This window comes from Cyrtonyx montezumae, unplaced genomic scaffold (genome assembly GCF_038088225.1).
Source record: "Cyrtonyx montezumae isolate F1298 unplaced genomic scaffold, pur_monq_1.0 scaffold_8, whole genome shotgun sequence".
In the NCBI taxonomy this organism is placed as follows: Eukaryota; Metazoa; Chordata; class Aves; order Galliformes; family Odontophoridae; genus Cyrtonyx; species Cyrtonyx montezumae.
The window spans coordinates 96,085,792-96,098,100 of NW_027072089.1; the positions used below are offsets into that span (position 1 = coordinate 96,085,792).

The window sequence follows — 12,309 nt, forward strand, 5'->3', positions numbered from 1 at the left end:
CCACATTCCTAATGCATGATAAACTGAAACTCCTTAAATAAAGAGAAACTTAGTTCTTATTTAAGCTGTCATTGTTCTAACAGGAAAAGGTGCCTGGCCATAAAACTACTTCCTGAGCTACGACCTTAAAATAATCCCAAAGTGGGAAAAAGCAGTCATGACTCTTTGCTTTTCTGGAACCATCTGATTGCTATACAAAATCTGTGCTTTGATTAGAGTCCATTGTGTTTGCAGTGTTTGAAAGTCATCTTTTTGTGCCTTGCTGGATACTGCCTTCAGGATATTGTAAAACAGTGTAGCAGGGAAAATCTTCTATGATTGACTTGCATAAACAGTGAATTTTTTTTGCAAGTGCTAGTTAACAAGAATGTTTATAGAAATTTGAGTTTAAAAATACCAATCTGTCTCTCAAGAAAATCAGGGCCATCCAAACCAGGGACAAAAATGCACTGTGATCAGTGTATTAGATCAGACCGTGGTAATACCTGACATATTTTCTTATGACTTTCTCATTATGACTTTCTAAGCCAAAGAATTGGAATTTATCAGATTGCCTAGTCATTGAAATATTGCAACACTGTCTTCACCCCAAACTCATTATCCGTCTGTATAATGTGGGAGTCTGGTATTTTGAGTCAATTTTAAAAGTTACTAGCTTGTGAAGTGCCCACAGTTCCTATTTTCATGACTGAATATATGTAAAACAACGACTGATTTGCCTTTTCATACAACTGAATTTAAGGTAAAGAATTTGTATTTTGGAATAATTGGTTAAATATACTAGCCATTAAGAGATACATAAAGAAAGCAGGAGGTTTAGTAGATACCACAGTAATCAGGAGTTTTGCTGAAGTATGGGAAAAAAATGCAATCAGTTTTCTTTAAGCTTCCCAGCCAGACAATTCCCTTGTGAAAGAAGAGTGAATGAGAGTGAGAAGGGATGAGTCAAAATAATCTTAATTTCATTTTGTTTTTGAAGGACTATGAGACTTGCATCCTTTCACTATTTCCCATTGGTACAGTTTTTCCTGCCAAAAAACAGAGAAGGAAGGATTTCAGGAAAGAGCTGATTAATTCTTTTGACATATACATCTTTCTTAAATGCTAAATCATAAACTACCCATTTAATTTTGTAAATAGCCTACACGATTTTTGGTTTAAATGGTAATTTTGGATACATCAGATTTGAAAACAATGTTGTTTGTGTGTACAAGATCTCATAACTGAGAAAGATAAAAAAAGGTTTTACCATACTGTTGATGTATCTGAGTGGAAATAAGCATTGTGTAGTTCTTCTCTCCTGCCTGGAAGTGTTAGTCCAGTCTTGTGTGAGGATAACTATCAATAAACCATTCTTTAGGGGAAGGAGAACTCTGAGGATGTCCTGGAAAGAAAGGACATCTGCATAACTTAAAATACTTAATTGTTAAGCTTCAAGGATCTACTACAGATCTGCAAGATTGTTCCCTGAAGCTTCTACCTTCTCTCCACTATCTCTAAAGAGACTCTCTATCTTTCTAATGCATTCAAACATATGTGGTGGAATGTCCATACCAGTTCTTCAAGCCCACGAGGAATGTCCAACAAGTAGGTAAAAAAAAAAACCATGCATTTTAATGATGTTTTATGGATTGTAGGAAAGGCTTTAGAAAGAAATGCAGCTAAAACCTAGCTAAAAGCACTGAACTCCAAGTGATCTCAGAGTCGTATTAAAAAGAGATGTGCCTTTAGGTTTATTTGATGCCTCACATGTTGATTAAGCAGTTCCCAGTTCACAACAGGGAGAAGGATTGTACGTGTCAGTGGATTCTTGGATTTAAGCTGTTGAAGACATGTATCATAAGGAGCATGTGAACATTAGGAGTGAATTGTCCCTTTGGTTTCCATGTAAGGTGATATTCATTCTGAACCTTCTGTGTGGAAAGTTCAGATAAATCATGAGTGCTCAGTCTTTCTTCCAAGTATATGCTAAGTATATGCAAAGTGATTGCAAGGCCAGTGCCTGTCTGGTGATGGCACATGTTGTGGCATTATGCTGATGTAAATAATTTCCTTAATTAAAAGTGCACAGTTGAGTGTGTCAAAAGAACATCTACATGTATTGCAGACAGCTTAGTGCAGATTTAGGCCAAACATGCATCCAGTGTTCTTGCTACTGAAGTTACAGGTGTCAGAACTGCAATGTAATACTTCTCTGTCATTATTTAATGCTTTAGCATCCCCACTTTGCTGTTTAAATCTTGAAACTCCTCATGGCTATGTGACCACATTTTGAATTGATCTGTGGAGTACTGTTTTTCCTTACCAGCATTGCCATTTTCAGTCAAAATCTTTTTAGATGTGGTATAAAAAGGGTTAATTAAAAAAAATAAGAAAATTCTTCCTGTTGTTTCAGTGCCTCTTAAATATTTCCAGAATCAACAAAACTGTTCTGAGTCAAACATATTTCATTATCTGTGAATATTAAACATTTTTGGCATATGGAGCAAGTGCTCAGATAACATATTTACATAACTTATTTGTCTACTGTTGAAAGTCTGACCTTGTCTGGAATTTCTTGTCAGAGCCCTTATTTTCCCTCAGTATGTGTGTCATGTGTGATTATCATGCCTATCAATTCATCTCCATTTGCCTACTATGGAGTGAATTGGCACCTTTGAATAAAGATACACATATACGGTTCCTCTTTAATTTTAGAGTGAGGATGCTACAGTTAGCAACTAAGTAAAGAAAAGAAGATTTGTTATTTATTATCCAATTTGCAAATGTGAACCACTGATTAAGCATGCATACATAAATAAAACCATTAAAAAATAGTAAGAGACAAGAAATGTGTAAAAACTCTGACAGCAATCTCAAGAAGACTACAGCCAAACCATCCTTTGGAGCCCACATACCCAAAGGCTGATCTGAAAGGCATCCATTTCAGGGAGGAACAGCATGAACAGTTTTGCGAAATATCTGACCTCTGCTCAGACTTTGTGTTTCTTGCAGCTAAAATTACTGTTCCAAGTATCTTGTGTCCTATAATGTTTTCTGCAGGGTTGCCCCTGCTTTTTTTCCATGTTCAAAGGTGGGTTTGTTTGGTCTTATCACATGCCCTCGTGGCTAGTTTCAGCCTTCTCATTTGTTCTGTGTCAGTTTAGTTCTCTTGGTTTCCAGACTATCACTAATAAATGATGATGATTTATCTCAGGAGGGGAATCAGGCTTATTGGAAAAGCCTTAACATTTTAAGACTTAATACCGTAGTAAATTCCTTGGCATTAGCTGAAGACATCTTCTTGCCTGTTTATTTTGTAAAATGCTGAACATTAAATACGAGATTAGTGCTCAGCATTTTATATGCAGCAACGCAGCAAGGAGATTGCACTTAATGCATTGTTGGAAATGACAGCCACTTTCCTCTCATTTTTCAGTCTCATTCCTCCAAAAAACTCCTATTGTATGCACTTACTTAACTCCATACCAACTGCCAATTTCCTATTTCCTGTGCTTGGTCCTCAGCTGACCTTTCCAGTCCCCCGTCTTAAACTGTATTTTCCTCTCCTGGATTGCCATCTTGTGCAGGAAAAAAGGAGGGTCCCATCTTTGATGCATGTCAAACAGGTGGTTCAGGTGAAGTCTGAAAAGGTTCACTGGCTTTCAGTCCAGCAGTGAAGTTTGTTGCAGACAAACTGAAACCTTAAAATGCGTGACAAAATAACCCAACAATCATAGAATGTCTTGGGTTGGAGAGGACCTCAAAGGTCATGTAGTTCCAACCTTTCTGCTATAAGTAGAGTTGCTGACCACTGAATCAGGCAGTAGATCAGGTTGTCCAGGGCCCCTTGCAATACTTGCTAGAAATGCTGTGAGCGTAGCTATATATTAGCAGAAAGGGTGTTATGTGTTCCTTGAAGATGAACTACTGAGGCTGCGAATATATTATTTCTGCCAGAAACTCCAAACCCACTAAGCCCACAGCTGTCATGGTTTAGAAATGCAGATGGTGTTGCATCAATTTTGGGTTATCTTCTGTGTTCCTTGGGGACAATATGGTGATTGTACTCCTTGCACTGGTGCCATTTTGCTGGAGTGCCAAGCCCAGCCCATCCCAAGTATTCTCAAAACACCCCAAGCCCATGTACAGAAAGTCAGAGAGGATGATACCTGTGGTGTGTAACAAATCCAACATGTTATTCCCATCCAGCTCTAGATGGTGATGTAATGCATGTGCAGTATATTTGGTATGTTTTACATCCAAATTTCACTCTGAAATATCCTCCCACCTTTTTCTTTAAGGGTGGTGTAAGCTGATATAGTTAAAGATCTTTATTATGTTATGGCTTTTCTTCTGCTCTACAAGACCTCTTAAATATTCTGCATCCACAGAAGACGTCCCATGGGAATTTCTTCATTTTTGCAGATACAGTGTTCTTTAAACGTGAAGTAATACGTACGCTCTCTCAGTGGTTATGTCTTGTCTCTGAGCAGCAAAAAGTTGACCCATCATGTAGGCTGTTATATTTAAATGTTGTCTCTCAATCATGTTAATGAGCCTTTTAGTGAGACAACAACGACCTGTCTCAAAATGTGTGGCTGTTGATGGGTAGGGAAGGTGGCATATGGGGTGGTTTGCTTTTCTGTATGATTATGGATTAGGAATAATACTGGCCACTGCAGACATGGTGAATTTTAGAGACCTATTATGCATTTACATTTTTCAAGCTTTATCTCCTCATGTTTATGCATGTTGCATTGAATAGAACAGTGGAATGCATACATATGTATGTTTATCAGCAAACAGTCATTTTCAGTTCCTTAGATTTTGGATATATAGATTAAACTCTTCTTAAAAATCACCACTGCTGAAATTGGACCTGATTAGGTGTTGAAGGGTGTTGAAGCACTCAGAACTTCTCCCTGTTGGAAATTACAGATGGGTTTCTGGCATCCACAGCTGTTCAGGAATGAATGTGAGATCTGAATGAAGTCTGTGCAGTTTATCATTCTGCTGTTCTGTCAGGCTTCCCTTTACCTTAGAGCTGAGCAGTTTGACAAAAGTGTCTTTTGGCTTGAAATAAAATTAGAGAAAAATAATATATAAGATGCACTGATGTCAGGGTGTTTTGCAACATATGACAAGTTAAGAATGAGCATAAGAAAGGCCTTACATAAGAAGAACCTGGTGGAAAAAAAATAAAAATAAAAAGCAACTGTCAGAAAAATCTTGTAGGGGAAAATTTTACTTTTGTTCTTGATGCTGGAGATGTGACTGTTCTGCCAGTATACCAGGCTACGAGTGGATTCTTGAAGGATTTAAAACAGATGAATGCTTTCTGGAAAACAGAATGAAGCAGCCTCCAGCAGAGACTGTTTTGACACAGCTCCTTGGAAGTCCCTCCTTGGGAAGCAGCAGGGGATTCTTGCTGGGTACCCCACTCAGAGCAGGAGTTTTATTTCCCAAGCAGCAGTCTCAGTGCAGGCTTTAGGGCAGCCATCATTCTGTCCCTGTTTATTGCTGTTTGTTTGTGTTGGGAGTTGAATGTTGGATTTTTCTCTGTGACTACTGTATAATCTTCGTGCTGAGTGCAAACAGAACATGTGTCTCTTTCCACATCCCTTGCACTGCTTCAGCTCCCTCCTTATTCCCACTTCTGCTATTTCTGTGAAATATTATATCCCAGGGAAGATCATTTTGGTGGTAGCCCTTTTCTGCTTTTAGGATGCTAAGTCTGCATGAAAATTTCCAAAAAGCCCCAGTCCATCACATACCTAGTAACTCCAACACTTTGTCAGAGGCTGAATGTGTACTGTAAGGCTTGCACAGTTGTTGCTTCTGTAAATGATAAGCATTTGCTCATGCAAAGCCTTTAGAAGAAAATTCATCATTTTTTCCCATGTGTTTTAGATTATGAAACTGGTCACAAGAATTAAAACAGGTGTCTGGGGTAGTGTCTTGTTTGGACAAGGAGAAGCACAAACATGAGCATTCCGATTTGTATTATAGAGATGCAGCTCAGTCTTGTCATAATGGGAGCAGGAGCTTTGTGCACCGCTCCTGTCTAATAGTTTGCTGTCCTGGAGCTGTTCCAGAGCAGCACAGATGACAGGAGATGTTTGGTACTGCATGTATCCCTCCTAGCATGGTCCAAGATGCTGAATTTAATAGCTGCTTTGTGCAAGATTGCTGCACAGTTGGCAGAGAGGGAAGGATACTTCCATTTTCAGATTTCATCCTCTGGAGAAGGCTTCCTCTGTGTCATCTAAAGTGTTTTAAAAAGAATGAGGTTGTCCAATCTTCAGTTTTAGAAAATATAATCATTTACAGAAGAAAGGACCAGATTTATGTTGCTTCGTGCCAGATCATGCCTTTCTGTCTTCTGGGATATTTCTGCTTTAGTTTCTTCTTACATATTGTTTATACAGGATGTAAAGCAGGACTATTTAGAGACTGGGATAGTGTAGAAGCTCATACTGTTCTCTTTATATCTCTTATGTGAATCTGATGACATCCATCCAAATCTCTGGTAATTCCAGCTTTCAGGAACAAGGAGCAGGTACTGAGTAGATCTGGACTCTTCGCTGTTCTTGATTTAACATAAACTTTCTGGTTTATCTGAATCTAATTCCCATGTGAAAGTTCAAAGAAAATAAAAGTTGGTGTGCTTTGTGCATTTCTTACGTACAATAAATAAAGAAATCTCATTCCAGATGATTTGGACAAGTGCAGAACATCATAGTCTTGCTTCTCAGTTGATCCCAAGAAACTATAAACATTGGATAGCTACTCGTGTATGTATCTAATGGGAATGTAAGAACAGATTATTTAAAGAAAGGTTGTGAATACATAGTTCAAAGAACAGATTATGAAGTGTTTGTGGGCCAGAGGAGCAGAAAAGCTCTGTCCTACCAAAAGACTTGGCCATCACTTGTCTGGTAGACAGTGTTTAAAATGTAGATAAGGCTTTGTTTATCTTTGGCTAACTAGGCTAAAAAGTGCCCGTGCAGAATGTGACTCAGATCATGGAGCAACTTAATATCTATAAAAAGCCTTTTTTTTTTTCTTTTTAAAACATTTATGGTTTAAGTAAGATAAAAGTTTTCATCCTCAGAGTGGAGGATGTGGGGAAGTTAGCAACAGGATATGCAGGAATATCTACTTGTCTTGTAGAAAAGCTTCACACAGCTTTTGAGAATGGAGGCAGGAGGGAATTGTTGGTGTTTTATTGTCACGTGTTGTATTCAATTTCAATAGATTTTCTCTAGTGAATAACCATAACTAGCAGAAATTCTTACTTTCTGTTTTTCTCACGCAAGGTTATCTTGATTGAAGATCATTTTTATCAAACATTATTGCACTGCGCTTGCTTTATCTCTTTTTGTAGATAACTGAATAAGTTAAAAGATGCAATATATGTAAATTCATTATTTTTGTACTGTTTATGCTTAAGGTAGGAGAGCAAATTTGGAGATTTGAAACAAGGATTGCCTTTAGCTCATTTTGTGAAATAGTCATGGCTGCTAAAGCACCAAATAATACAAATACAATAATAATGCAAATACAATAATACCAAATAATACAAGAAATGTAATACATAGAGTAACACAGTTGACTTAAAGTGGTATGTGGCTTATTCCTCTCTTTTGCCTCTTAGTAGGAGTCCAGACATTCAGCTTGGATGTAGGCACCTTCTTTGGACAGGTTAATTCCACCTTCTTGTGGCATTTATTTTAATTTGAAGTAATAACTGAGTATATTTGTACTTGCAGGTTGGTCAGGACAAAGGCAACTGCTCTTTTCGTCGAAACCGCAACCCGTGTGTTGTTCCCCAAGAGAACGAAAATATTTTCCACACAATATTTGCTTTTTTCACAAAGTCAGGCAGGAAAGTATTGGTAAGAAAGTCCACCTAAAACAAACATATGGTGCATATTACAAAAAGTTTTGCATGGATTAGCCTGAGGAACTCAAGCAGAGAGCTGACCATCAAGCAGCTGTTTGGTGTATGTAGAGAAATACTGATATGGGGATACCTAGTAAAGCTGTGGAGATTCCTAATGCTTTCAGTTTTCTGATTTTTAAATGGCTAGAGTGAAGGGAACTACCTGAAGTGGCAGCGTGCACTTGGTAACCAGAGTCCTTGCTCACGTTTCGCTGAAGGTGGGTGGAATAGCAGGGCTGTGGGCCAGCAGAGCCCACCACGAACTTCGGATGCTGAATTTTATTTATCTTGCTTTAATGCGGGTCTTACTACCTTGTAGTCTTAAGGTCTTGGAAATTGCTGTTATTTCAGCACAGTAGAACTGGATTTTAGCAGCTTACCATGCCTCTTACTCAGCTGGAGCATTTACAGTTACACAGTTTTCAGTTAATTATCTCCTCCCTTGCCTAACGGCTTTTTCCATATTTTCTTTAGGACTGCGAAAGACCTGGCAGGTCCTGCTTAATTATACGCTGCAACTTAAGTTCACTAGCAAAAGCAGAGTCCAGTGAAATAAGTATTTACACACTGCTAAATACTGAGATACTGAAGAAGGTAGGTGCTGCCTTTGTCATCTGTCTTAAATACCATTTTAAGCATGCTTATATGCATCAATAGACACAAAACTTGCATTATTCCCTCCGTTTACTAATGTGTTATTAAAAAAAATCTCAGTGTCAAAGAAAACAGATCTATTTATCAACAGCATGCATGGAGGTGTTAATCCTAGTTCTTATCCATTGCCCATAAAGACAGAAATAAGTTTAGAAATTTATACACTGAGAAACAGCAAATGAAGCCCCCTAATTGTATGCATGCTGTTAAGGCAAGAGACTTCTGGAAGTGGAATTGATTTCTGAAAGTTCTTATTCTGAAAACTGAGAACTAGATTAAGTGCACATAAACTGTGACAAACTATCATTCCTTCCATATAAACAGAGACGTGGCAGTTTATTGTAATTTTTTACTTCAAATGATAATTATTCGAAGAAGTTGCATTGCAACCATAGTAATGCTGAGCCTGACATTTGTGACAAGAAACTAATGGTTGCAAGCTGACTCTTGTCTTCTCTGAAGCCACTGAATGAAATAGCAAATCTTTACAATTCCTAAAATTTTTCCTACTTTCCTATACTTAAAAACCACAATAACTTTGCAGTTATGGCAAGATGCTGTAGGGTTATAAGCATGTAAGATAATCACAGGAGAAAACTGAGAATTCAAGCATAATAAAATGAACCTGTGTTTGAGAAGCGCGAGATTAAAAATAATGGAGAGAGCCCTTAGTGGAGAGATCAGATCAGTAATATGTAGCTCTGAGCCTTTCCAGTTGAAACCAGCTTTAATTTCTAAGGTATGTCCATATTTGAAAACAGAAGATATAAGAAAGGCCAGAAGTTTCAGGTGTTTTACTTGCATATAGGAAATATGTTAGCACATAACTGAGTGCCTTGAAATGTGCTTTTGGGGAATTCTGTCCTGGGAATAGCCAGAAGTCATCCCACCTCTTAAAAGACTTGCAGAGCTTACCCAAGTCTTTGGGTCAGTATCACTAATACTTGCCATTTGTTACCTATCACCAACCCTTCCCAGTACAAATGGCATAAGAATGACTAAGATATGCATTAAAATGTGCCTGATAAAATGCAATTAGTAAAATATAGGAGCAATAATATTCTAGTAAGGGAAGATGCACAATAAATATTTTAAGACATTTGCAGTGCATGTATTCATTTAATTACACAGTCTTCTTTGTGGCTTATACTTGACTCTGTCCTAACTTTCATGTGTGTTTTTTCTGTTCATTTGAATAAGAAAAAGATTTTTTCTTTGATGGTTAATACTAAGATTGTCTGTAGTGACTGACAAGGTTCTCAGTCTTTTGCTTTTGTGGTAAATGTGGTAAACCAAAACAAAAAAGCAGAAAACAGCTGAATACAAATTGTATTTAAAGTTCAAATATGAATGAATGTTGTGTTTGAGGTCCAACATACCTGATGTTATTTTAATGTGAGGGAATGTGCTTGCTTTTATCTATCTATGATATGAGTGTAAAGTATATTTTATCAAAGCAGGCTTTTAACCAGGATAGTACTTAGCTCTCAACCTAACCTACACTAAGCATTACCTAGATGTATTTATCACGCTGCCAAATGTTTCATATGTTTGATGTCTTGTTTTGATGCCTTTTCATGTTTTGTTTATTTTCCCACCCACAAGTCCATTTCTTCATGTTTTTACTTTTCAGGACATTTCATCAGTTATCCAGTTTGTCACAAGGGCAAGGGTGCAGGTGGATCCTGACCTCCGGGTTGTAGAGGTGCCCAACGGGAGTCCAGAAGAAAAGACAGTAAGTAAATGAACCTGAGGAGAAATGTTTCCTGTTCCTGGTGGGCTAGAGCTCATTAAGAGAGCGATAAAAACTGGAATTGGTGGCTGGACTTGGGCTTGGCTAGCTTGTGAGAGTGCCTAGACTTCCTGGCTAGACTTGCAGTGCAGTTAGCCTTGCTTCTGTGGTTTTGCTCACTATGATAACAACGCTATTGTGAATGGTCTTATGTGGTGTTGGAGAATCTGTGTTCTGTTAGCCAAAGTTGTAAAATATTCATGCCAATATTAAGTTTACCCTGAGGCTGCTATCTGCTTAATCTAATTCATTTTCCTTGAAAAACTAACAGTCTTGAAACTCCAGCGGTCTTTTCAGATGTACCTATACGAAATATTTAGAAGCATTAATGATATTTTTGGAGTTAAAATGGCTAAATTTACGAAGACTGATTTGACTGTTTATTTATACTGAGCTGGGGGCATTCATGTGCAACCTGAAACTGCATTTTCTGTTGATCTTCATGAAGCTGGATGGAAAGCTGGAAGGGAAATATTGAAGTTCATAATGAATTCACTGTATAGTTTTAGCTGTAAGTAAAGTTCTATGGGACCAAAACTATGGGGACAAAACTAGGACTATGTTTACAGTTGTTGAAAAAAGAAGGTGATGAATTTGGTTTCCGATTACCAAGTTTCCTAATGCTTACGCAAGAAAATTGGACAGGATGCCACATCCAAATTGAGTTTTCTCTTTGCCTAGAGAAGTTTCAAAGTGTCATTTCCTATTTCTGTGTCACATGAGGATATTTCTCTATTTCACCTCTTGCTGTGTATTCTTGGAACATGATCTAGATCTTTTCTCTGTTATCCTCTTACCCTCAGTGACCATCATACCACCAATCCATGGAACCATTCTTTTATTGGCTCCATTTTAGTGACTGTTGAAGTTTCATTGTAAGAGTATTGAGTTCAGAGCACTTTTGGAAGAGATAGGCATCACGCATTAAACCATTCTTGTAGGAGATACTGGATTTAAAAGGCAAAGAAACACTTGAGCCTGCATCTGCTACCTTCAGTTGGAGAGCAGAGTTCTGTTGTAGTGTCCACTTTCTCCATCATCATTTAATTTTATTAGAACTGTCAAGGAAAAATGTTGTTTACGTGACAGGACCCCTTTTGCCCTTTCTGTTGTATTTTTTATGTCACTTCTCTGGACCATTCTAAAGAACATAAGAATAATAGACTTGGCAGCTGAACTGAAAAACATAGCCCATCTTCCCTGGGAAGGTGCCTTACATATGACCACCCAGCCCTGAGTAATACATTGCTAGATATCTCTAATTCTGCAGCTACCACACAGTTATCTTTAAAATTTATGGCAAAAATTCAGAACTTCTGTAACTGAAGTAACACCTGACTGTGATACCCATGCCCCAGCTGAAACAGGAGAAGCCAGGATCTCTCTGCCAGGTATTTTGACCCATAAATTATTTCAGAACGTCAGAATGATAGGCACAATGTCAAATATGTAGGACTGCTCTTTAACATTCAAAATTTAAAAATGCTTATTTCCAGGAATGCAAGCTCCGCTGTATTTGACTGTTATATAATGATTGAAGGAAAAAAAAAATCAAAACAAACAAAAAAGCCCAACAACACTACAAAGCAGCACTGTCCTTTTCCTGTTCCCAGAAAATCTTTCATCAAGCCTTGAGTTGCAGTGATTGTGAAGTACAGTGTGTGCACTGGGAAGCTATGTTAATCTTCAAACAAGAACTTGCTCCTAGTTCCTGGGAAGCCTAAGCTGCAAAGTAGCATGCATTGCATGTTGTAGCTATGTAACATCAATTTAATCAAATCTTTTCCAATGTGAGTGCTATTTGCTGAATGCTGTTTCCATATGTCTGTTGGCTTCTTCATTGCTGTATGTTTTGCATAGGGTCATGTTAAGGGAAAAAAATTAGACGTGGTTTGGCTCAAGGTATTCATTTTTCCCCTGCTCTCTTTTCTTGTGG

General features: G+C 37.8%; 1 protein-coding gene across 1 annotated transcript in view; it reads left to right on the top strand.

Annotated features, from left to right (window-relative positions):
- Positions 1 to 12,309, top strand: part of ITGA9 (integrin subunit alpha 9) — a 212,313-nt gene that overhangs the window by 174,449 nt on the left and 25,555 nt on the right. The window contains exons 24-26 of the mRNA XM_065752710.1: positions 7,755 to 7,880; positions 8,402 to 8,521; positions 10,215 to 10,316. Coding sequence (XP_065608782.1) covers positions 7,755 to 7,880; positions 8,402 to 8,521; positions 10,215 to 10,316 — 348 coding nt within the window. The remainder of the gene's footprint in view (positions 1 to 7,754; positions 7,881 to 8,401; positions 8,522 to 10,214; positions 10,317 to 12,309) is intronic.